General features: G+C 43.1%; 1 protein-coding gene across 4 annotated transcripts; it reads left to right on the top strand.

The window, feature by feature from the left end:
- Nucleotides 1-1,849: 1,849 nt before the first annotated feature.
- On the top strand, nucleotides 1,850-24,148 carry chd8 (chromodomain helicase DNA binding protein 8). 4 transcript variants are annotated; one of them, XM_028594129.1, is made up of 39 exons: nucleotides 1,850-1,955; nucleotides 3,110-4,152; nucleotides 4,326-4,640; nucleotides 6,314-6,424; nucleotides 7,903-8,402; nucleotides 8,560-8,671; nucleotides 9,089-9,292; nucleotides 9,380-9,448; nucleotides 9,541-9,596; nucleotides 9,702-9,819; nucleotides 9,931-10,014; nucleotides 10,186-10,323; nucleotides 10,414-10,535; nucleotides 10,801-11,044; nucleotides 11,127-11,303; nucleotides 11,742-11,885; nucleotides 12,023-12,121; nucleotides 12,227-12,386; nucleotides 13,920-14,130; nucleotides 14,245-14,440; nucleotides 14,645-14,815; nucleotides 14,968-15,261; nucleotides 15,440-15,660; nucleotides 15,751-15,953; nucleotides 16,127-16,283; nucleotides 16,384-16,473; nucleotides 16,609-16,712; nucleotides 16,882-17,005; nucleotides 17,330-17,405; nucleotides 17,539-17,810; nucleotides 18,513-18,745; nucleotides 19,097-19,747; nucleotides 19,937-20,043; nucleotides 20,149-20,370; nucleotides 20,598-20,693; nucleotides 20,810-20,923; nucleotides 21,994-22,095; nucleotides 22,180-22,284; nucleotides 23,035-24,148. In XM_028594129.1, exons 2-39 carry the CDS (start codon nucleotides 3,211-3,213, stop codon nucleotides 23,395-23,397), a joined length of 7,707 nt encoding a protein of 2,568 aa, XP_028449930.1. In that variant the 5' UTR covers nucleotides 1,850-1,955; nucleotides 3,110-3,210; the 3' UTR covers nucleotides 23,398-24,148. The 4 variants fall into 4 exon arrangements, with proteins under 4 accessions (XP_028449930.1, XP_028449929.1, XP_028449928.1 ...); XM_028594128.1 differs by having other exon boundaries at nucleotides 9,086-9,292; nucleotides 19,940-20,043; XM_028594127.1 differs by having other exon boundaries at nucleotides 9,086-9,292.
- The last annotated feature ends 255 nt before the right edge of the window (nucleotides 24,149-24,403 follow it).

The raw sequence follows: 24,403 nt of genomic DNA, 5'->3' as shown, positions 1-24,403 counted from the left end.
TGAGGTGGAGAAAAATGAAAGACAGTGGGAGAAAAGAAAGGCTTCAATCTGTAACTCTTTAAACAGCGCACGAAAGGATGTGTTTTATGCAACAACAAAAAATAAGATTGTGCAATTTAGATGACTGTAACTTGAGACCAAAAGAAGAGGAGGAGAAAATACATTCAGTAAACATGAGCAAACCTGTGGATTTAATTTGCTCTGTTTCTGTGAATGAATATTTCTTGGGTTTGTATAAGAGGTATTTTAATTGTGACAATATTATGAAGTAGCCATGTGCAATGTAGGCTTCTGTACTAAGATTTTTTTTTTTTTATTCCAAGTGTTTGAAACATTGCTGTGCTCCACATGGCTTCCAGGGCAACTTGCCAAACTTGCCCTTTACTCTGCTGTGTTGTTTGACTGATGCTCCTCTATTTGCCTGTTAGTCTCCTGCAACAAATGTTTATTTACACATACATTTCTATTAAGGAGAAAATATTGAAATAAAATGATATAAAGTTGGCTCAGTATATTGCTTTTATGCATGCATTGTCAACATTTTCTTTCCAAAAACATTTTGAGAGAGACAATATTTTATGAATCACTGCTATATTGAGTTGATACTGCAATATGTTAGGGACGGGACAGTTAATCTGCTCACAACAGTATTTCTCCCTCATCATGGTACCCAGTGCCACGACAGCTGTTTGTAAATATAGCTCTCACCAGCAGAGTTTGCGTTGGCGTGGACCAAGCAGACCAGCATGGGGCAGAGTGTAAGTGTGGTGAATAGCGGATACTCCTCGCAGGGCCACAGACAGATGGAGGCCTTGGCGAGCAGGCAGGCTCTTCTCTACAGGGCTGCTATGGATAAAGTGTGGTGTGCTGTCACATGTAGTCACTTACGCTTCCCTGGTTCATGACCATCACTCTCTCTCTCTTTGTCTGTGGGCCATTTTTTTTAACTGATATATATTTGTACTATTTAAGATAAGGACAACAGGAATGGCAAATATATAAAAATGAAGGCCAGATTTCTAACCGTGCAAAACTGGCAACTTGCTCTGGGGCCCCAGACCCAGAGGCACCTGCAAAAGCTGTAGGTTCCCTGTGTGACAATATTGGTAATATTATTTACTTCTAATTCTAAAAAATGTCACTACTAAAATACAATACGCAAAAAAATATATATAAAGTAGAAGGGTGCCCCGAGCAGGATAATCTGTCTTTTCAAAACAGCCCAAACGGCTAATAATCATATTTCAGTCTGAGGGCACCAGAGGGCGCCATAACACCAATCCCACAAAACTGAATAACTAATGGCAGCACACGAATCATCACATTGGTACCACTGACTAGAAGAAAGCTGTTATTGATATCTCAAAATGTAATAATAATCAACAAAAAACCGTCAATGTGTCCACGGGGTCTGTATGTATATTTTGTAGATAGTAATAAAGCAATATCACACGATGAGGTTAATTCCTTAGCTGAAGCCAATGCAATAAAACCCTAAGGAAAAACCGGACAGTCAGTGTCATTCACAAACAGGCTTGTTGGGTTATACAGTCCATTAAACTTTGGGGATGATTAAAACGCCGTCTATTTTTCTCCAGTCAGCTCTAAAGGGCCTGCGCTTTCTAAAGTGAGCATACATGGCAGTAAAATGGCAATGTTGAAGATCATTCAATCAAATGATCACAGCTAGGCCGCATTTATTGTTTTCTCAACCTAACTACGGCTCTCATCCCGCCCAGAAGCGGCCGTATATATGACGGATAGCTCTTATTGCCAATGAAATAGCCGTATGCTGCCGGCTCGGGAGAAAACGGACCAATCATCGTTTGATAGCATACGAGGGCACGCATTCTACGCTTTCTCTGGCAAGAATGTTAGTTCCTGCTCTTCCCTGGCCGTTTCCTGTAATCGTACAGTGTTGTGAGACGGAGAAAGCCATGTGTGTCGATGCAAAGGTAAATTTAGCACCCCGAAATTATTACTGTGAGAGTTAGGGCAGTGGATATGATGGTTATTTTCATGTATTTTTGCCGAAAAATAGACGCAGACCAACCGAAACAGTATTGCGGCCTAACCCGTGTCTGAACGTTGACGGGCAATGGTTATTGTGGCACGTTGCTTTGGTTTGGTCCGGTTTGTTGATGAGATTGAAGAAGTCCGGTAGTCTGACTGGTTGGTAGTAAATGACAGAGAAGCGAGGAAACTGTCCCAAACGTGCAATACATCACGTTTATAAGCCTGGATATGTTTTCGGTGCCACGCATGCTTTTGTAATAGGCACATCTTGGTCGCGACACAAGCTAATGCTAGCCGACGGGTTTGTGTGAAAGACTGCAATACGACCAGAGGAAAGCATCCTACCTCTCCAGCATCAGTACCCTTCTTTCACTAACGTTACCAACTATTTTCATTCACCGAATGTTCCCTGGGTAGTATAGCGTTGTGTGTTACTATTGAAACCTAGCCTAAATTTGTATTTTAAACCTTTTTAATATCACATTGAAACCGTTTTCTAGACAATGTGGCCATGAGTTGGATGCTATTTTCAAAAACTATTTTTCTATAATCAAGTTGCAGTCATTTGTTAACTGGGCTTTTGTCATTTTAAAAAACGTTTTATTTCATTTATGTTAAACTAATTAGTAGTGTGGTGCTCTAAACTCGCAGTATAGTAAACTGATCATTACTGTCAAAGCTCATAAGAAGAGAAATGTCAGTTTGTCCATATGAAAGTTTGGTATTTAGTAAACAATACTTTCTTTCTGTGTATTATGAACCAAACTTTAAATGTTTAATCACACTTAAATATGTGATGTCGATAGGCATCAAAGAAACATAGAAATAAAATTGGAGCTGAAAAGGAAACCAGGACTAGAAGTTACAGGATTGCCATTTGCCATCAAGTGCCAATTTGCCAAGTTTCTTTCTGCTTCGTGTGATCTTTGTATACTTAAACAAATGTGTATTAACCATTGAATGAGGCCCACCAAATTTGTAGTTGTTGTATACATGGTTCAGCTATGAAAGCATCAGTGTAGCATTTGTTTGAATACTGTCAAAGTCATTTATTTGTGCTTTATTTACATCAGTGTTTCTCCTCTTTTACCAGCTGTTTACTTAAAAGTCGAGAAGAACTGGTCTGCAACTGTTAAGCTTCCATCTCGGAGTCTTTTTAACATTGTGCCTGTCTCCCTGTGTGGAGTGGGCAAGATGGCAGACCCCATCATGGACCTCTTTGAGGACACACCCCTGTTTAACCTGGATGCCCTACCTGATGACTCTTTCTCTCAGGGCTCCTCAGACCCTGTGGAGGAGGCACTTAAGCTGGCGTTGGGTCAAGTGGACCCACCAACCGAACCTGAGCTCACGGTCAACGCAGGCCTTGGTGTTTCTGTAGCAGCTCCCGCCATTCCGGACCCTGCCCCTGTTCAAGTCCCCACACAGCAGCCAGTGCCAGTGGCGACTGACCGGACTGTTACCATAGCTGCAGCTCCCACTGTAGCCCCAGTTCCTGCTCCTACCCCGATTAATACTGTACCTCAGATCCAGGCCCAGACCACCATACCTATTGTCAGCAGCACCAGCGTGGTCACCAGTAGCACTGTCCTGCTGAGTTCACCTCTGACTGTTTCCAGCTCCCCAATCACCACCACCGCCACCACGCAGCAGCTCACACAGATAACTCATCAGTTCACTCCACAGCAGTTAGCTGCCATCACACAGCAGGCCGGTGGTAAAATTGTCATTCTCAAAGGTCCCCAGGGTCAAGCCCAGGTGCTGCAGACTGTATCAGGAGCCACAGGCCAGACCAGTGGAAAGGTAATCCGTGTGTTGTCGGGCACTCCTCTTAAACCTGGCATGTCCATACTGCAGGGGGGGACAGTCTTGAATCAGGCGAGCCCGGGACAAGCTCAAGTCAAAGTGGGTGCAGCAGGGGTGCAGAGGCTGATGCAGTCTCCCAATGGGCCAGTGAAACAGATGGTGCTGACCTCCATGCCCCAGCAGACGCAAGGCCAGACAGTTCAGGTGCAGATCCCTGCCCAAACACAGATGGCTCAAGGCCAGACTCAAGTCCAGGCCCAAGCTACTCAGATCCAAGTCCAGACCCAAGGCCAGGTGCAGCTCCAGCCAGCCATGCAGGCCCAAACACAGGTAAGCACCACCTCTTCTGCAACAGCAGGCAGACCACAAGGTGTCAACCTGACAGCTGCACCACAGCAGGTGAAGCACAGGAGTGGTTTGCTATCAGGGTTGTTGCTTGTTTTTTTAGGTCAGTCTTTTTCCTAAGTGTCAAAATGAATCTCATTCTGTACATCTGATTTTAGGGTGGTGAAGCAAAGCGGATCACTCTGGTTCTCCAGCAGCCCTCCCAGGCTGGCTCTGCTGCAACAGCGGGTCAAGCCCAGCAGCAGCTCACACAAGTCCAGCAGGTTCAGACAGCCCAAGGGGGCCAGCAGCAGCATCAGATCCCAGCTCGACTAGTGCTGGGGCAGCTCCCCGGAGGCAAACTGGTGCTCCAGGGAAGCCAGCTAGCAGCCTTGACCCAGGCTCGGGCTGCAGGCCAGGCTGGAGGGCAGCCCAAAGTCCTCACAATTCAGCTGCAGGTGCAGCAGCAACCTAACCAACAAGGAGGAATTAAGGTAAAGAGAGAAGAAGTGTTTTAGAGTTTGAAAGTAGCCTACCTGTTTGGTTAATCAGATTATCAGTGGTAATTTCCCATAGTACATCTAATTTTTTTCAGCTCTTGTTTTTGACAAGTTGCTCTGAGCTCTGATGTTCTCTTTTATGATAGTGTGAAGTGCTGTCTTAATGCAAGCTAAGCTATTTTCTATTGATGCAATGGAAAGGGGGTGTTAAAGGTAGAGATGCACTGATAGACCGGCCGGTGACTGGAATTGGCCGGTTTTCACGTGCTTGGGCCATGACCGGCAGGTCAGTCTGACATATGCCGATCAATGCTACAATTAACTGACAACATAAGTTATACGAGTTACAGTTCTCAAGGATGCACGCACGCGTCAGCACAGTCTCTTTTTCTCAACTTTTCCACAGTGTGTCACGCGTACCCGCTCGTGGTGTGAAGCGTGTCCGAGCTATTCTCGCACATGTAAGGAACCTCGTGAATTAACCTGCAACATGTCAGCTGTTTGGAAATTCTTCAGCTTGTGTGCAGAAGATAACAAGTTTGCAATATGCAACACCTGCAAGTAAAAAGTAGGGCGTATGACACCAAAAACCAAAATTATTTTTAGTTGGATATTGGATGTGAAAAGAAGGAAATGGTTCTAACATTGCACTTTAGATGTGTGTGAATTTCCCACACCAGGAGTAATTTATATAGTTCTATTTTATTATTTGTTCAAAAAATGTTTTATGTTTGGTGCAAAATATTCTATTAAAGAAAAGATAGAAAATAAATATTTGTGTGTGCTGTAAAGTGGTTAGAAAAAAATGAAATCTGAATCGGCTAAAATCAGTATCGGCTGGCCTAAATCGGAATCGGCCTAGAAAGTTGTAATCGGTGCATCTCTAGTTAAAGGTCTTTTTTGTTTTACTGATGATGATAATAATAGAAGCCAAAGTTTTATTGACATCCGTCTACTTACAGTCAAGTTTTCAACCATTCCTCAGTAGACAGTTATTTCAAATGGTGTATTTGTTTCTGCTTGTTTCAGGCGTTCAAATTTAATATTGCTGTTACATTGCACCACAAATGAACAATGGCTACTTTTGTGTAGTCGGGATAAATCAGTCCAAATGATGAACATTCCCACATTGGCTCTACTAACTGGTATTCATTAGCAGTTCATTTTAACTCTAGCTTCTTTTATTAGCCGTATAAGGACATTCATTGTTTTTAATTTATCAGTACACTTTAGCCAGTGACTTTCTGATGCAGTGGAGTGGGCAAGTTCTGGAGAACTTCTTTATCTGGAGATAAAGAAAACTGTAAGAATTCTTTTTAGATTTTTTTGTTATATAAGACTGAATAATTTAAGGAAAATTGGGAAATATGTTTGTTTCCTGCCTTATTCAGAGTCCGATATGAAAGATCAACATTGTTTCATCTCTGTTTATTCAGATCTAGTCTTGCACGTCAGTATTGTCTGGCTACGCTGCTTATCTATCTATTTATCTATCTGACTGTTGTTAAAACGCCAAACAAGCAGATTTCACAAAATGTTTTTTAAAACCTTGACAATTCTCCGATCATATACTGTAACTGCTTAAGTGTTTTATACTTTTGTAAATTTACTTTGGATATTTTCAAAGGGGACTGTGACTTGACATCTTTCTTCTTTCCCTCTCACAGTACCAGCTGGTCTCAGGAGCTGGCGCTGGCAGCCCACAGGTGTTGCAGATCTCACAGGGCCAAGGAGGACAGAGAGTTGCAGTGCCACTCAAAATGCTACTGCAGCCACAGGTAGACCTCCCAATTACATTTTTGGATCAGCACAAATTTAAATGATTATTAAAAATGTAATTAACTTTTAACAATAATTACTTCTTTCACCAGTAAATTGTTGTTAAGAGAAGAAGAAAAAAAACAGATGAGAAAAGGGTATTTTATAATAACTTTGAATGCACCACGAGGTTTACCAGTTTTAAGTAAATACAAAATTTAGTCCCGTCTTTGTTGTTTCTCCGACAACAGCAGTGACCGGGTGCTATGGTGCGTTCTTTTTGTCCACCAAAGTCGATTTAGGTCGTATATACAACTCGTCAAGTCGTCTGAACTCAGAGGACCCCGAGTTCCCTTTCAAAGATGGCTACATCGTGCATCACACGTAGTAAACATTGTGGTTTTCTACAATTTTAAGCACTTTTGTCTTTGTTGTAACCAAATGAAGAAGTTGTACACATAGCACTGTATACTGCTACCTATAGGCATGTTGCTACAGTCTTATTAGGAGTTAAATACCGCCTAATTAGTTATTTTGTAGCTTGTGCAGCTGAAATTGGCTAGAGACGCTTGGTTGCTCTATGACAACAACGGCTTTAAGCCGAGCCTTGAGCAGAAAGCAGAGCAGTAGCCCAACGTTAATGTTAATCAAAACGTAATTTTCATGTATCAAACTGTGAAATATTTGTGTAATATGTCAATAACTGGGTGAATAGAATCCTAAATGTTACTAAAAATGTTACAAAAATCCATCTTTTCTCCGACTCGTAGTATTGTGTGACAAAAAGAACCCAACAACCCACGGTTATTCGTTTTTCGACATGGATGTGACGTCACACTCGAGCTACTAGTCACGATTACAAGACAAAAAGAACGCACCACTAGTTTGTGTCTTTTAGCTCAGAGCTTTAGGAGCAGACGGTTGTACGTCCCGCTGTTGGAATCCTCTATAGTGAAATACAGTCACACGTTTACACTCTTTAACTGTCAGCCTTTTTAATCCAGTTACTACTGTAGCTAACGGTAGGCTAACGTTAACTGCTGTGTAACGTGTTATTAGTGTTTACTAGCGTGACATGCAGCAATGTTTCTGTTGCCTCTAACGTGGGTTTCGGAGCATCAGAGAGCAGTACAGACATTAAAGTTGCACCGTAATGAGGCACCGAAATTTGCGTTGCTATTAAAATTTACAGAGACAACCAAATAGAATATTGACTACTTTTGAAATAAGATTTTCTAGTTTTAAGTTTTGATTTGTTTTTATATATTAAAAAAACACAAATATTGAACAGGCCGTTGCCAAAGGGATCAACCAGAGACCACGAAACGGTTGCTAATTGACTGAATCTGGTTGCCAAGGGCAACCGGGTTACTGTCGAGCCCTTTCTCCAGATATGCATTGACATTTACTTATTTTATTTACATACATACTATTATATAGAGGGGGGATTAAGGGTTTCTCTGTTCTTCTGCACTCTCAAACATTCTCCTTCACACAGACAAGCTCGGCATCCTCGGCTGGCGGCACAGTATCTGTGGTAAAGGTCATCAACACGTCTGCTGCAGGCCCCTCGACTACAACCACCACGCCGTCCCAGGCCATCCGCATCACCAAGGCCCCTGGCGAGCCTGCCTCTGTGCGACGGGTGGAGATCCTCTGCAAGCAGGAGAAAGCAAACCGTATTGTGGCTGAGGCTATAGCCCGGGCCAAAGCACGTGGGGAGAAGAACCTGCCCAGAGTCCTCAACCAGGATGAGCTTCCAGCCACACAGACCTCCCCAGAAGTGGGGGGCACTGTGACTGTGGTGACTGCTGCTAAGAAAAAGTCCAGCGGGGGAGGAAACAAGAAGAAAAGTCCTGTAGCTGGAGGGACGACGCCCAAAAGCACTGGGGGGCAGTGCAAGAGCAAAGTGAAGACCCCAGGAGGAACAACTGGAGTGGCTGGAGGCACAGTAATACCTGGGGCTGGGAACAAGAGCAAAAGCAAGACTAAGACAAAGTAAGTGATATGTACGCAAGGAGTCGATGGGGGAGGAAATAATTTGAATGTAACTTGCATTGCTTGGAAATGTGGCCTTGTAGAAAACAATATTCTTTACTTTCTGCAACTTTATTCTGTCTTTGTCTGTCCTCTCTCTCCCTCCACCTTCCCGCAGCACTATTACTCTAGTGGGAGCAAAGAAAAGAAAGAGAAATGCATCCTCAGACCACTCTGATGGAGAGTTGAGCCCTGCCTCGCCTACTGCTCTGGATGATGACTTGATTACGGTACAAACGCACATATAAATAAGATCAGCACACTTTTATAAATGAGATAGGTTAATGGTCCGGTGAAGTGAACTGACCTGACGAACCTACGTCTAGCGGTGCTTGGCCTGCACAGAGTACTTCAGTGGTTCTTGTGGGAGAATGCCAGCATTCAAACGTGACTGTAATTGTTTACATAGGATGATATTGTTCCAAATGACTGATTTGCAGTAAAACCTGTTTTACTATCAACACAATTTACAAATAATTCTTCTGTTTTTATCTAAATTGAAGTGGAAGAAATGGTGCACACAGGTGGAACGATGAATCATGTTCTGATGTCTCTTGTGGTGTGTGTGCGCCCATGTGGATTTCTGTCTTCGTCTGCTTGACCTTTAAAAACACGCTCAATTTACGCCTCTGTCTTCTGGCCAGAAGAGGCGCTCCAATCGTGTGGTGAAGAGGAAGAAGTACACTGAGGACCTGGATATTAAGATAACAGATGATGAAGATGAGCAGGAAGATGTAGATGTTACTACAACTGCGGCAGCTGTGGCCTCCATCAGTGGCGGGAGTGCAGCGCAGCTTAAACAGGAGCTAGAGCTGGATGTTGAAGGACAGCCCAGCATGCAGTTCTTTGTGGTGAGTGTACAAGTGTTTTAACAAAGTGACTTCTTGAAGGTGTGTAGGTCAGCAGTCTTCAGTGTATTACTTTTAATTTTTTTACAGGAAAACCCAAGTGAGGAGGATGCTGCCATTGTAGACAAAGTTCTGGCTTTGAGGTTAACCAAGAAGGAGGTATGTTTATTCCATTTATTTAATTCCAAAACAATTCTTTAATCATTTGAATCTAATTTTGAGAATACTAAAAACCTGTTCTTGCCTTCAAGGTGTGTCCGGGCCAGTACACCACTGTTGAGGAATTCTTTGTAAAATACAAGAACTAGTAAGTTTTGATATCTCAATAAATTACTTTGGCCTTCCCACTTACTTGACAATTTCTATTTCTTGAGACATCCACATGAGTACAACTTGATTCTCTTGTTCTCAGTTCCTACTTACATTGTGAGTGGGCCAGTTTGGCTCAGCTGGAGAAAGATAAGAGGATCCATCAAAAGATCAAGAGGTTTAAGACCAAGCACGCACAGATGAGGCACCTCTTCCAGGAGGTGAGATGGGAGCACATGCTGAAACCTCTTTATTTTAAGGTTGTAGTTCAGCTGCTTGAACTATAACTTTGAACATATTTCTACTGTCTCTGATGCTGTGGTTCTGTCCAGGATGAGGAGGCTTTTAACCCAGACTATTTAGAGGTGGACAGGATCCTGGACGTTTCCCACAGTGTGGACAAGGACAATGGCGAGGTGAGAGACCAGGCCGTGTCAAGAAATCACTTTTACAGCTGGACAATAGAGCTTACCTCTCTTAACTTATAACTTTATAACTCTTGTGCTGTTTTTTTGTCAGATATGTGACCCTTTCATCAAGTAGCATGTTTGCAATAGTTAAATACTTTTTCACTCTTTTCCCTCCAGCCTGTTATCTACTACTTGGTGAAGTGGTGCTCTCTGCCTTATGAAGACGCCACTTGGGAACTGAAGGAGGACGTGGACGAGGGCAAAGTCGAAGAATTCAAGAAGATCCAAAACCGACAACCTCGCCTAAAACGAACGGTAAGTTGTCAAGTGGAAGATGGCCAGGAGTGGGTTTTACCTTCTTCTCTTCTTTTCATGCATTTTTTTTTTTCCTTCTCTCTCCTTCAGCCACGGCCGTCTGCCAGTTCATGGAAGAAGTTGGAGGAGACCAGAGAATACAACAATGGCAACATACTTCGAGAGTACCAACTTGAAGGAGTCAACTGGCTGCTCTTCAACTGGTACAACAGGTATGTATCACACACAGGCACACTCTACACTCCATGTTGACCTGCAGCAAAGTGCATTTTGAAGCCAAATTTAAACAGTTGTAATTAAACCGCTGTAATTAAAGTAGTAGCAGTAGCAACTATAGAATTATGGGTGTAGTATAGCACAACATGAAGCGACAACATGTCATTATATTCTGGAAGAAGCTGTTTCATTTGGAATGATGCTTGTTGATGGCTTCTCCCAAGGCTTCACTAATTACTCTTTGGGTTTCTTGTCTCTCAGGCAGAACTGTATCCTGGCAGATGAGATGGGTCTGGGAAAGACCATCCAGTCTATCGCACTGCTGGCTGAGGAGTATGATGCTGGCGTCCAAGGCCCTTTCCTGGTCATCGCTCCCCTCTCCACCATCACCAACTGGGAGAGGGAGTTCAGCACGTGGACCGACATGAACGCTATAGTCTACCACGGCAGCCTGGCCAGCCGACAGATGATCCAGCAGTATGAGATGTACTGCAAGGATGACAAGGTGGAGTTATTGATTATGATTGTTGTTGATTAACTTTCCTGATGGTAAAAGCGTCTAATGAAAAATGCCATTCTGTCTACAGGAGCACTTGATCCCAGGGGCGTACAAGTTTGACGCCCTCATCACAACATTTGAGATGGTGTTATCTGACTGCCCAGAGCTGAGGGAGATCTCCTGGCGTTGTGTGATCATTGATGAGGCTCACCGCCTCAAGAATCGCAACTGCAAACTGTTGGACAGCTTGAAGATGCTGGATCTGGTGAGTGGACCAGAGCCGAATGTGGGTTTTGGAACAAAACCAATGGTCAAACCTGCAGAGAGTTAGAGGATGCTGTTTGTATGGTTAAATGTTGCACTTAAGAAATGCATGCAGTTTTAATTGGATTAAGACTGTTGCTTGTTCTCTAATGCACTTACTTTGTAGTGAGAAACAAAGAGTTTGACATTAATATTAATTTGAACTTAATTTGAACTTTTCCTCATCTGCAGTGTTCTTTTTTTCTCTCCCTTCTTATATCCTCATTCTTTCTTCTGTTCCTTCTGTATTGTCGCCTGCTTTTATACATATACATTTTTTTTTATGTTCCTTTGGCCTGATTAATATTTGGTCATACCTCCCCCTTCTACCTTCACTTCCTCTTCTCCCTCTGTCCTTCTCTACCTACCTTCTATTTGTGTTCTGTGGTTTTTCTCCCAGGAACACAAAGTGTTGTTGACCGGCACTCCTCTCCAGAACACTGTGGAGGAACTCTTCAGTCTGCTTCATTTCCTGGAGCCTACTCAGTTCCCTTCTGAGACTGAATTCCTCAGAGACTTTGGAGACCTCAAAACAGAGGAACAGGTGTGAAATATACACTAATGTTGGCATTGACACTCATATTCACACACAATCTTCTTTGTCTTGTGCATCTGCCCATTGTATTGTTATTGTTTAGCCCTTACTGAGCAAATCTTTTTTTATTTTTTTCGGGTCCACAGGTTCAGAAGCTGCAGGCCATCTTAAAACCCATGATGTTACGAAGGCTCAAAGAGGATGTTGAGAAAAACTTGGCACCCAAACAGGAGACTATCATTGAGGTTAGTTTAAATAGTGCACAGTCAATGTAAACTCTGAACTGCGTTAGGAGATCTGAACGACACAAACGACGATAACTATTTGATTCTTTGACTGTTTTCTCTCAGGTTGAGTTGACGGATATCCAGAAGAAGTACTACCGGGCCATCCTGGAGCGGAACTTCAGTTTCCTCAGTTTAGGTGCAAACAGTAACAGCAATGTTCCCAACCTGCTCAACACTATGATGGAGCTACGCAAGTGTTGCAACCACCCCTACCTCATCAATGGTATTGCATCACAATATTAACTCAATATTAGCCTTTGTACTGGACGTCTTGCTGTCTGCATGTTTGTTTGTTATATTCAGGCCCAGAAATATCTATTTCCAATAATTGCTGACCTGAATTGTTGCCGTATTGTCCATATTGTCATTTGAAGAGCAATTCAAGAATTAACATTTCACTTGGCTGAAAGGAACACGCCGACTTATTGGGACTTTAGCTTATTCACCGTAACCCCCAGAGTTAGACAGTCCATACATACCCTTCTCATCTCTGTGCGTGCTGTAACTCTGTCTGACAGATCCACTGGTAGCTTAGCCTAGCACAGAACATGCAGGTGAATGGTTCCAGTAATCCTACTGCTCCGAATTGTGACAAAATAACGCCAACATGTTCCTATTTACATGTTGTGATTTGTTGAGTCACAGCGTGTACAAAAAAGAACGTAACATGAGACACAGCCGTCTTCTAAATGTAAACAAACCGGGATCTACAGTACAGGCCAAAAGTTTGGACACACCTTCTCATTCAATGTGTTTCTTTATTTTCATGACTATTTACATTATAGATTCTCACTGAAGGCATCAAAACTATGAATGAACACATGTGGAATTATGTACTTAACAAAAAAGTGTGAAATAACTGAAAACATGTCTTATATTTTAGATTCCTCAAAGTAGCCACCCTTTGCGTTTTTTGATAACTCTGCAAACCCTTGGTGTTCTCTCAATGAGCTTCATGAGGTAGTCACCTGAAATGGTTTTCACTTCACAGTTGTGCTTTGTCAGGGTTAATTAGTGGAATTTTGTGACTTTTTATTAATAAAAAAGTAAAGGGTGGCTACTTTGAAGAATCTAAAATATAAGTTAAGTTTGTTAAATACATAATTCCATGTGTTCATTCATAGTTTTGATGCCTTCAGTGAGAATCTACAATGTAAACATTCATGAAAATAAAAAGGAAACTCATTGAATGAGAAGGTGTGTCCAAACTTTTGGCCTGTACTGTATACTCTCAGACAGGCTTGCTGCAAAGCAAATCATTCCGCCCAAGTACTATATTCTTCCGCCTGAGAATATAGTTCCCGGTTTGTTTACGGTTAGAACATGGCTGTGTCTCATGTTACGTTGTTTTTTTGTACACGCTGTGACTCTACAAATCACAACATGTAAATAGGAACATGTTGGCATTATTTTGTCACTTATTCGGAGCAGTAGGATTACTGGAAACATTCACCTGCATGTTCTGTGCTGGCCTGATACAGCTGGAGCCGTAGGTATGTATGGACTTGTCTAACTCTGGGGGTTGCGGTGAATAAGCTAAATTCCCATTAAGTTGGCGTGTTCCTTGAAAAACAGGAGTTATTGTAGTGTGTATTTAGTGTGTCCCATTTTGTAGAATGAGCATAAATTAAATCAGGAGAACGATTCTCTGAAGCTGTCACACAATAAGTCTGAGCTGCATTTGCTCATGACAAGCTAGCATAATAATAAAATTCATAGCATAATAAAATGGTACCCCTGTCCCTCTTTTGTCCAGGCGCGGAGGAGAAGATCGTAGCTGAGCTGCGGGAGGTGTATGACCCCATGGCGCCCGACTTCCATTTGCAGGCCCTTATTCGCTCGGCCGGCAAGTTGGTGCTACTAGACAAGCTGCTGCCTCGCCTCAAGGCTGGTGGCCACAAAGTGCTCATCTTCTCCCAGATGGTGCGTTGCTTAGACATTCTGGAGGACTACCTCATCAACAAGAGGTAAGAAGGCCAAGGTGTATTTTAATGCAACAGATGTTTGTTTTTTTAATATATATTGTCATAATCGTTCAAAGGACGTGCTAATGTAAGTTTGTTCACTTATTTTTTTTACAGATACCTTTATGAGCGAATTGATGGCAGAGTGCGTGGGAACTTACGACAAGCTGCCATCGATCGCTTCAGCAAGCCTGACTCGGATCGCTTTGTCTTCCTGCTGTGTACCCGTGCTGGTGGCCTGGGTATTAACCTCACTGCTGCTGACACCTGTGTTATATTTGACTCTGACTGGAACCCTCAAAATGACCTGCAGGTACAAGATTGTACTGTTCTGTCTGGTATAAAGTTAGTTCAATGAGACTGCAACAACAAACAGTCTTTATATTTATTACTTTTACGTGTATGTTTTACATTCCAAGTGTTCAAAACTTGAAACCATTCTCTTATTTTTATTTATTTTTTTATGTCCGCAGCTTCATATGATGTTCTTTTGACCCTACTTTTATTTTTATATCAGGCTCAAGCACGGTGTCATCGTATTGGCCAGTCTAAGGCGGTCAAGGTCTACCGTCTGATCACGAGGAACTCTTACGAGAGGGAGATGCTGGATAAAGCAAGTCTGAAGCTTGGCTTGGACCGTGCCGTCTTGCAGAGCATGAGTGGCAACAAAGAAAGTAACGTCAACGGGGTAAGAAAACCTACCAGTCATTAACTCAAACTGCCAGGTCATTCTTGGGTTGGGCAGCTGTATTACATCTTGTTTATTTAAAAAAAAAAAAAAAAAGTGTGCTTAATCCAGTTTGAGCTGCTTCCTTAAATGGCTTTTTGTGCCACTTTTAGCAGATCCAGCAATTCTCCAAGAAGGAGATTGAGGACCTGCTGAGGAAGGGAGCCTACGCTGCCATCATGGATGAGAATGATGAAGGCAGTCGCTTCTGCGAGGAGGACATCGACCAGATCCTTCAGCGTAGAGCCACCACCATCACCATCGAGAGCGAGGGCAAGGGCTCCACGTTCTCCAAAGCCAGCTTTGTGGCCTCTGAGAACCGCAATGACATTGCCCTCGATGACCCAGAATTCTGGCAGAAGTGGGCCAAGAAAGCCGACATAGACATGGACTCCATGAACCGAAAGGTAAGTCCCATGTGTTTTTTATTTTGTGTGAAGTTTTACAGTGCTGATTGCCACAGCATGTGAAATACTGTAATTGTTTTCTAGTCAAAATTAATTATGTAGTTGTATTCTTGTGTATATGCTTATAAATTGCTTAGAGTAATATGTAATGGACTAAAAGTTACGTCTCCCCCCACAGAACACCCTCGTGATTGACACTCCCAGAGTTCGCAAGCAGACCCGCCAGTACTCCACTTTACGAGGTGAAGGTGGAGACCTGTCTGATCTGGACAGCGACGATGAGTATCCACCGGCCAATTCCAGACAGTCGCGTGCCTCGCGGCGCTCTGACCGCCACAGTGGAGGGGGTTACGGCCGCACTGACTGTTTCAGGGTGGAGAAACACCTGCTTGTCTATGGGTATCTAGGCTTTGTTGCTCACTGTCTCAATGTTTACTCTTTACTCTCGTCCCTTGTTCTCCCCCTCTTACGTGTTTTCTTCTTCTCCAGTTGGGGTCGGTGGAAGGACATCTTATCCCATGCTAGATGTAAGCGTCGTCTGAGTGAACGTGACGTGGAGACGATCTGCCGTGTCATCCTGGTCTTTTGTCTGCTCCACTATCGTGGGGATGAGAACATCAAGAGTTTCATCTGGGAGCTCATCACACCGCCAGAGAACGGGCGTGAACCCCAAACACTACTCAACCACTCTGGTAGGAGCTACACACAAAATGTTTTAAGTAGGATCTCCTCTTTCTCGACTGAAAAAGTGGATAAATGAGTTGGTTTGGTAGAGAGAAAAAACATTCTTATTTGATCCATAGCCTTCTTTGTTGTCCGTTGAAATGTTTGAAATGAACTGTATAATTTTTCTCTCTCTGCCTAGGCCTGTCTATACCTGTTCCCAGAGGCAGGAAGGGTAAGAGGGTAAAGGCCCAGAGCACATTTGATGTTCAGAAGGTGGAGTGGATCCGCAAGTACAACCCTGACACCTTGCTTCTGGACGACAGCTACCGCAAACATCTCAAGCACCAGTGCAACAAGTCAGTGAAGCCCAACCAGTTGTGTTTTGCTGTGTGTGTGTACACGTGAACGCATTGCCGTTCCTGTTCAAACACTAAAGCCTCTCTTCTCCTACTTCAGGGTGTTGCTGAGGGTGCGCATGCTCTACTACCTGAAACAGGAGGTGATTGGCGAACATGCCGACGCTGTCCTGAAAGGGGCTGACAGCAGGTATCTAATATTGCCCTTTTGTACAATAAGCCAAGTGCAGACACACACACAGCCCCCATTATGGAAGTTCACTGTAATACCTTCAAACATAGTATGCCATGCATTTATTCATTTTATTTTGAATTTGCTTTCCAGGGATGTTGATATCTGGATGCCTGAGATGGAGCAGCAGGAGGTCCCTGCAGGTTGGTGGGATACTGAGGCAGACCGCTCACTGCTTGCTGGCGTATTTAAACATGGTAGGTTTTTTCTATACATAAGCTCAAAACAGTAATGAGAATTGGGTGAGGATTTGTTATGACTTCAATACAAAATAGTTTAGTTCACCTCTGATCTGGAACTTGTCATTGCATGGGTCGAGCATTTTTTGTTGTCATTTGAGAGCCTTGACTCTATCTCTGTTTCCAGGTTATGAGATGTACACCACAATGCGGGCTGATCCATGCCTCTGCTTCCTGGAGAGAGCTGGTCGGCCCGATGATAAGGCCATTGATGCCGAGCAGCACACTGGTGATGGCGAGCTGGGAGACGAGTGAGTGATTCGGGCTAACTGGGCCAATTGAAACCTATTTGCTTATAGATTTATAGCAGACTTACATTTTAACTGGATATTGAAACATTGTCACATTTATGTCAGCTTTAAAGTATCCCCGTCATTATAACTTGAATTAAAATGGTCAAAGTCTCAATTGGCTACATGAAACATATTGGAAAGGGTTGCCCCTTTTTTATAGGGGATCTGTCAAATGTGTTGCAATTATCGCAAAATGCACAATTTTTTTGCTTAACCGCCCCACTATTACTGGACATGTCTCACCCTTTTTCTTCTTAATGGTGCTTTGTGTGTGTTGTGTAGTGCTGACTATGATAAGTACTCAGAGGACCCGGAGTTCAAGCCTGCGTCAAGACACGCCAAAGATCTTTTCGAGGAGGTACGAATCTAAGCCATCACATTGAAGCCATTCTGTCTGCACTAGTTGATTTGCAAAGGCTCTGTTGAATAATTTGGAACCAAGCAGTACGGATAAAGGATTTAATAAGTCACTATTTTACCTTGTCCTCCAGCCTGACTCCATGAACGTGGACGATGAGATTTCTGTGGAAGACAAGGTGGGGCCAGTGATCTCCGAAAGCTTTTCCAGCCAGAGTGGTGCATGTGACTGGCCCTCCAGCTCATCACTTACAGCGCGGTTGCGGCGGCTGATCACCGCTTACCAACGTAGCTACAGGCAGGAGCAGCTGAAGATGGAAGCCGAGGCAAAGGGCGACCGCAGGCGCAGGCGTTGCGAACAGGCCAGCAAGCTGAAGGAGATTGCACGGCAGGAGCGCCAGCAGAGGTACACTGGTGTTACATTATTTTCTCTTTGATTGTCTCCAGTGGCTCACAAAACTTATAATCATACTTTGGCTTAGGGCTGGGTGATATGGAGAAAATCAAATACGAATACGATATTTGTGGCCAAATATCTCTATCGATACTGCAATGATATTGTAGTGTTGACTATTGAGATTATTGATAAATAATCATCAGTAATGTGGATATAATGACTTGTATGTAAAGGCAAATTTATAGAACCGTTACAACAGTCTAAGTTCAGAAAATGACATCATTTTACTGTAATGCAGCCTTTAAAACCAGAAAACACTTATGTCATATTACGATATCCAAAATATAACATAAACAGAACATATCTAGTCTCATATCACGATATTGATATAATATTGATATATTACCCAGCTCTACTTTGGCTGATAGTTAAGTTTTCCGTGGGCTAATTATTTTCTCAATTTAAGCCTTTTACTTTTAGTTTCATAAAACACTTACATTTTTCTTTAAGAAATTGTAAACTGGTATTGTTTTAAATTCATGTTTAGTACCAAAGCAGTCTTCCTCATCCCTGCCTCCGTTGGTGCATTGCTGCGTATCTTGGCGCATTACAGCCACCTGTAGGTCGGGAAAATAGTTTGAAGACATTGGCAGGAATGTGTGTAAATATTTAATATCCTTCACCTCACTTGCCTTTCGGTCTTTCTCCCAGGTGGACACGTAGGGAAGAATGTGACTTCTATCGGGTGGTATCGACTTTTGGTGTGGAAAAGATAAAAAAGGAACTAGGTCTTCCGGAGGGAGGAGATTCAGATTTTGACTGGAACCGCTTCCGTACCTTTGCTCGTCTGGATAAAAAAACTGATGAGAGCCTCAGCCGATACTTCCGCTCTTTTGTTGCCATGTGCCGGAGAGTTTGCCACCTGCGCCCAGGCCGTGGTGAAGGTAACTACTGCTACACATGCTGCCAAGATAGGCTCGACTTAGCTACTTGAGCAGCAGGTAGAGTATAAAAACCTTGATTTATCAACAAAAAAGGGGAGCATCCAACACTACAACTGCTGCTCAAGTAGCTAAGTAAAAAAGAATATATATATATATATATATATATATATATATATATATATATATATATATATATATATATATATATATATATATATATATATATTTTTTTTTTTTTTTTTTTTTTTTTTTTTTTTTTTCAGTTTTTTGGCAGTTTGATAAAAGCAGAGCATGAGGACTTCACAGTCACACAACAGTAAATATCTCTTCTCTCATCCTCATCCTGCTCAGATTTAGCAGAGCTGTCCCAGACTGTGGCCCCCATCACTGAGGAGCGTGCTTCCCGTACCCTTTACCGTATTAGCCTCCTGCGTCGCCTCCGTGAGAGAGTCCTGCCCCACCCATCCCTGGAGGAGCGTCTGCCTCTGGCGCCGACCAGCTCCGAGCTGCCCGCTTGGTGGAATATCCCAGAACATGATCGTCAGCTGATGCTGGGCGCCGCACTGCACGGTGTCAGCCGCACTGAGCTCTCCATCTACTCAGACCCACAGTTCACCTTCAGCCAGGCTCGGGAACAGTTCATCCAGACCCAGCAGGCCCCACCCCCTCCACCTCAGGCACCGCCCATCATGCCCCTCAGCCAGCCAAAGACTGAGGAGGACGTGCCCATTGTAAAGGAGGAGGGAGCAGAAGAGGACGCCCGGTTGCTTGGAGGTGAAATCAGTGTTGCCCTGCAGAGTACGCCCTTGAGTCAACATGAAGGCAAGGCACGGGGGCCAGGCTGGAGCCTCAAGAGGAGCAGGGGGAGGGTCGGAAAAACAGGAGGAAGGAAGGGTGAGGGAGGGTCTGATTCTGATTCAGATTCTGATTCAGGCTCATCATCATCCGGGCGATCGGGCAGCAGTGATGAAAGTGCAGAGAGTGAGGAAGAGGTGGAAAGAGGTATGTTAGTAGTTAAAGAGAAAAATGTCAAATTCAATTTTTGTCAAGTGTCAATCACGAGGGTGTTATGTGGGGGGGGGGGGGGATGTAACTTTTAGTCCATTACATATTACTCTAAGCAATTTATAGTCATTTAATATATAATCCTATACACATTTTATTTAAATTATTTCCCATTTCTTTTCTAAGCAGGCATGAAGCTGTGTGATGTGGATGAAGAGAATAGTTTACTCTCCATGACTCCATCTCAGGATGGCATTCTTCCTCCCGATCCTCTCCGAGTGGATTGGCCCAAGGTAAATTAATGTTATTTTAAAAGCATTTATCTTGAAGGAAAATAAACACGCGTACATTTTTATTGATGTGGATGACTGATACATGGGGTTCCGTCTTTGTCTCAGGACCGTGTGTTGATCAACCGTCTGGACAGTTTGTGTACGCTGATGCTGACTGGTCAGTGGCCCTCAGGGCGGCGCTACATGCCTGAGGCGCCGCTCAACCCGAGCTCAGAGCTGGCGGGAGATGAGATGGCCTACACAAGGGTAATCCGTAAACCCAGCAGCACGCCTGGTGTCCCTGGGGAAGATGGAGAAGACGGAGAGTTCACGGTCAAGCTCCTTAAGGTGAGAAAACAGTGGAGGATGAAATATAGTTATTTAAGGGCATGTACAGGTAATTGAAAACACACACAAACTGACATTGTGTTGCTTTTCTTTGCTAATAAAAACATTTTTACCTGTACAAATCTGAGAGGTTTTAGTGCTGTCAAAACAATTTCAGTCAGTGTTTAAAGTCACTACAAGGTGCAGGTGTGATGTGAAGTTCATGACTCCGTTTGCCATCCTGTCAGGAGGAGGGGCTGAAGCTGACCTTCTCTAAGCAGGCCCTGATGCCCAATGGGTCAGGGGGAGAGAGCAGTGGTCGCAAGAGGCGCAAGGACCAAGAGGTACGTTCATCAGATCTACATGTTCTCCCCTTTTTAGAACAGGTGGAGTCAGATGCAAAACAACAAAGCTGCTTCGGATTTTAGTTTAACTTTTTTTTCGGCTGTCTCTCTTTTAGTTATCAGACCCAGATGGACTCAATGATCCACTGGAGCGTACTCCGCGGCGCAGGGACCCTCCCACCTGGTTGAAGGAGAACCCAGATTATGAGGTGGAGGGAGACATGCTGGAGGTATTGACGATTAATCGTCATACATATAATTGCGATTAGCGGTTTAATTGTCTATTTCTGTTCATTTTGTGCCACACAGTTTTATCTTCAAATAGTTTGCTGAAACAATGTTTCACCTCTCGCTCTGCTCAGCCTGTTCTTTTAAATGTTGTGTAGGCTTGACCTAATGGATGATTGCATTTTTAAAAGTTAATATGCAACGGGAAAACACACTGCCTGTGTTAACCGTTCCCACTTCAGCTTCCAGACCGTGATCGGGAGGCACAGGGGAGACTTTGTTTTGTCTCCAGGACTGAAGTTGATCCTCACTTTGGGGTTACACTGTACATTTACTACTACTTGACAGCTTTGCCGCTAATTCTTCTCCACTCCGATCACCAACACCTGTCTGCTCTGAGTGCATCCACCTCACTCTCACTCTCTCTTGAACACGCACTTGCTAGCCTCGCGCTATGCACTGAGCTATCCCTAAAAGGAGCTACACTACTCCTATAACACGATTTCCATCCAAACCTTTTGCTAATGATCTCATTAGGAAAGTTGGATGGAAGTGACAACTCCAGCATAACTTTCCCCAGAGCTGTCAAACACTGCTGCACCTGTAGGGGAGACTCTATAAATCAAGACAGCCATCATTGGCAGCTCTCTGTCACCATCTTATACAATCTCAGATGAACTGAAACGGAAGAACCTGCCCAACAGCAGTAAGATCGAGACAGCCAAAGTTTTATTATTTTTTATTTTTTTTCTGACATTGGAACCTTGTGCTCAGGTAGATACTTTATTTACCCAGCAGATTGATATGCACCTTATTTACTTTCAATTTGTTGCTCTTTGTAACATGGTCGCGGTCAGCTCAAATAATCGCACTCAGGTGATTATGTAATAATTGCAACAGGACTTAGATATACTCCTAAAACTAGATATACTCATAAAAGTAATGGAATAGGACCAACTCTCAAGTGTCAAGTTTGTCCTCCCTTTTAATAAGGCCCTGATCTCAGGCTGATGAGGAAACAAAATGTCTTAACTATGTTTCTGCTATATTACATCATTTTGTGTTTCCTCAGCTTCTTGTGAACAGGAGCAAGAGGAAGAGGAGGAGGAGGGCAGATAAAGCCCTGACAGGAAGTGAGAAGGTCAAAGTCATTAACATGAGGACAGGAAAGAAGGTGAGCCACACCGCGATTGGTATCACACACTTAATTTGTTAATTAACTTAATCAGACAAACATCCAAATGATTTTGCTCTGTAGGTTGGAGCTGCTTTCTGTCCGATGCTGCAAGATCTGAGGGAATATCTGGAGGAGAATCCTGATAATGCTGTAGCACCAGACTGGTCTGAAACTGTTCGAAACTCGGTACGTACTCAAGATGTTATATTATTACAAGACTTTGCTGTGCAGTGTGACTTTCTGAACCTTTATTTAGTAGAAAACGTGCTGCCTGTATTACATTATACACTGAAAATGGTTGTTGCTGTAAGACGTATGCTGTTTTCATGCAGACCAATGGTAGTAGGTGTCACTGTCTTTGTCTATCTAATTTCATTTTTTTTTTTTTTTATTTCACTTTTTATGAGGTTTTTCAACATTGAGTTCCCCCAGCCTGCCTGTGGTCCCCCAAGTGGCTAGAAATGGCGATAGGTGTAAACCGAGCCCTGGGTATCCTGCTCTCCTCCTCAATAGCATTTAAAGCTACAGACACAGAAATGGCAAATCCTAAGGAAAGATCATTATGGGACTGGCTCTAATGGCTGTAATTCTGCACCAAGGCTGAATTTTGGGAAAGAGACTTCAGATCCAGTATTAGGGGACCACTAAACCCTATATAAAAGCATCCAAAAAGCTGCATGTCATAGGACCTTTTAAAGTATAGCTGAAATGTAGTTGAGGTGGCTTGCAGGAAAAGAATTTTTATTTTATTTTTTCAAAAATTACTCTTGCATTTAGGTACAGAAAAAAAGTTTTCTCCCTGGTTCTTGCAGCATCAGAGAAGGGAAACTCTGTGAAAACACATCCCGCCCTCTTCTGTTTTTTCCATAATCGACTTTCCGGTGTTTAAAATAATAATAATAATAATAATAATAATAATAATATTTCTTCTCACAGGGCTTCCTGCCCGAGACCCTGCTCCACCGACTGCTGACAGAGCACTCTGAGATCCCGAAGAAAAGCCGACGCCGCCATCACCACCATCATCACCACCACCACCACACTCCAGAGCCCTCCTCTGAGGTGGGCTTGGATGGAGTTGAAGAGGAGACTCTGGTCTCAGATGGAGCCTACATGATGGACGAGGAGGACCTGGAGACCTCCCATCACTTCCTCACCAGTCCAGACTTTGACGTTAAAATGGAGGGCGGCGACAGCCTTTCCCAAGGTGACTATGATAGCTCGGATCAAGAGGCGCTATTGGACGATGTCATCATAGCACAGAAGGACTCTGACTCCTCATCAAGCTCAGAGGATTGACTGAACCCCTCTCCTCGAACACATCTAACTTAGTCCCCTTCTAAAAGATGAATCATGTTATTCTTCATTTATTTTTACCATATTATGTATGAAATTATGGATGAATGTGTTTTTGTTGCGACTTTTATTCATTTATTTTATATAGGGATTTTTTTTCCATGAAAGGAGCAGGTTTGCACCCATTTGTTTTCTTTTTCGTCGTCACAATTGTTCCATCCTTCTCTCCTTGACCCTCCTCTCTGACAAAATGGCAAAAAGCTGAGCTTTCTTTTTTCACGTCTCGTCATTTTCCTCTTTCTTCCAAGCTTATTCTTTTCCGTGACATTCCCAGCCATGACCAAAAGGGGACCCCTGCTGTACAGATACCCTTTTCTTATGAAATAACCTCAATGCTGGTCCTCGTGCGCTACGTGAAACTGGACATGTGTACTGAGCAGAGCCTGGATCCAGATCCCACAATCTCGTTTGGTCATATGTTCTGTGTCCAGACGAGTCGGTGAACTAAAAAGGGATCCAGTGCGTGGATGTACTGTTATTGTTTTCACTCTATGGGTGGGGTGGGGGGTTGAGAGGGAGGGAGAGGGAAAGTATTAGTTACTGAAGCAGTGCTAGGAGGATGGGTATATTGTACAATGTAGAGCTGGTCCATTGTGTACTATGGTGCAAAGATGACGGCAATGAGTTACTATTCTTGTTTTATGATCTGAGTGTATCTGTGAAATTAATAACAGCAATCTACAGTGAAAGCAGATTTGTGTGTATTGTTATTTTTACCAAGTAGAAGAAATGAGGTTTACTGTTTGTACACAAAATTGGTCGATTGGTGGTTTCTGCAGCGTTTAATAATTGTGCTGTAAAATACAAAATAGTACTAGATAGGAACAGTACTACATCAAATTATTTAGAACGAAGTTAAAGATCAGATGTCCTGCCTTACATAGCTGCTGTTCCATTATGTATTTCATCACTTTTATGGACCATGATTGGGATTTGTATAACGAGGCGG

Source organism: Perca flavescens, chromosome 12 (genome assembly GCF_004354835.1).
Source record: "Perca flavescens isolate YP-PL-M2 chromosome 12, PFLA_1.0, whole genome shotgun sequence".
Lineage (NCBI taxonomy): Eukaryota > Metazoa > Chordata > Actinopteri > Perciformes > Percidae > Perca > Perca flavescens.
The sequence above is the reverse complement of the archived record's forward strand: the minus strand, read 5'-3'. Positions and strand labels throughout refer to the sequence as shown.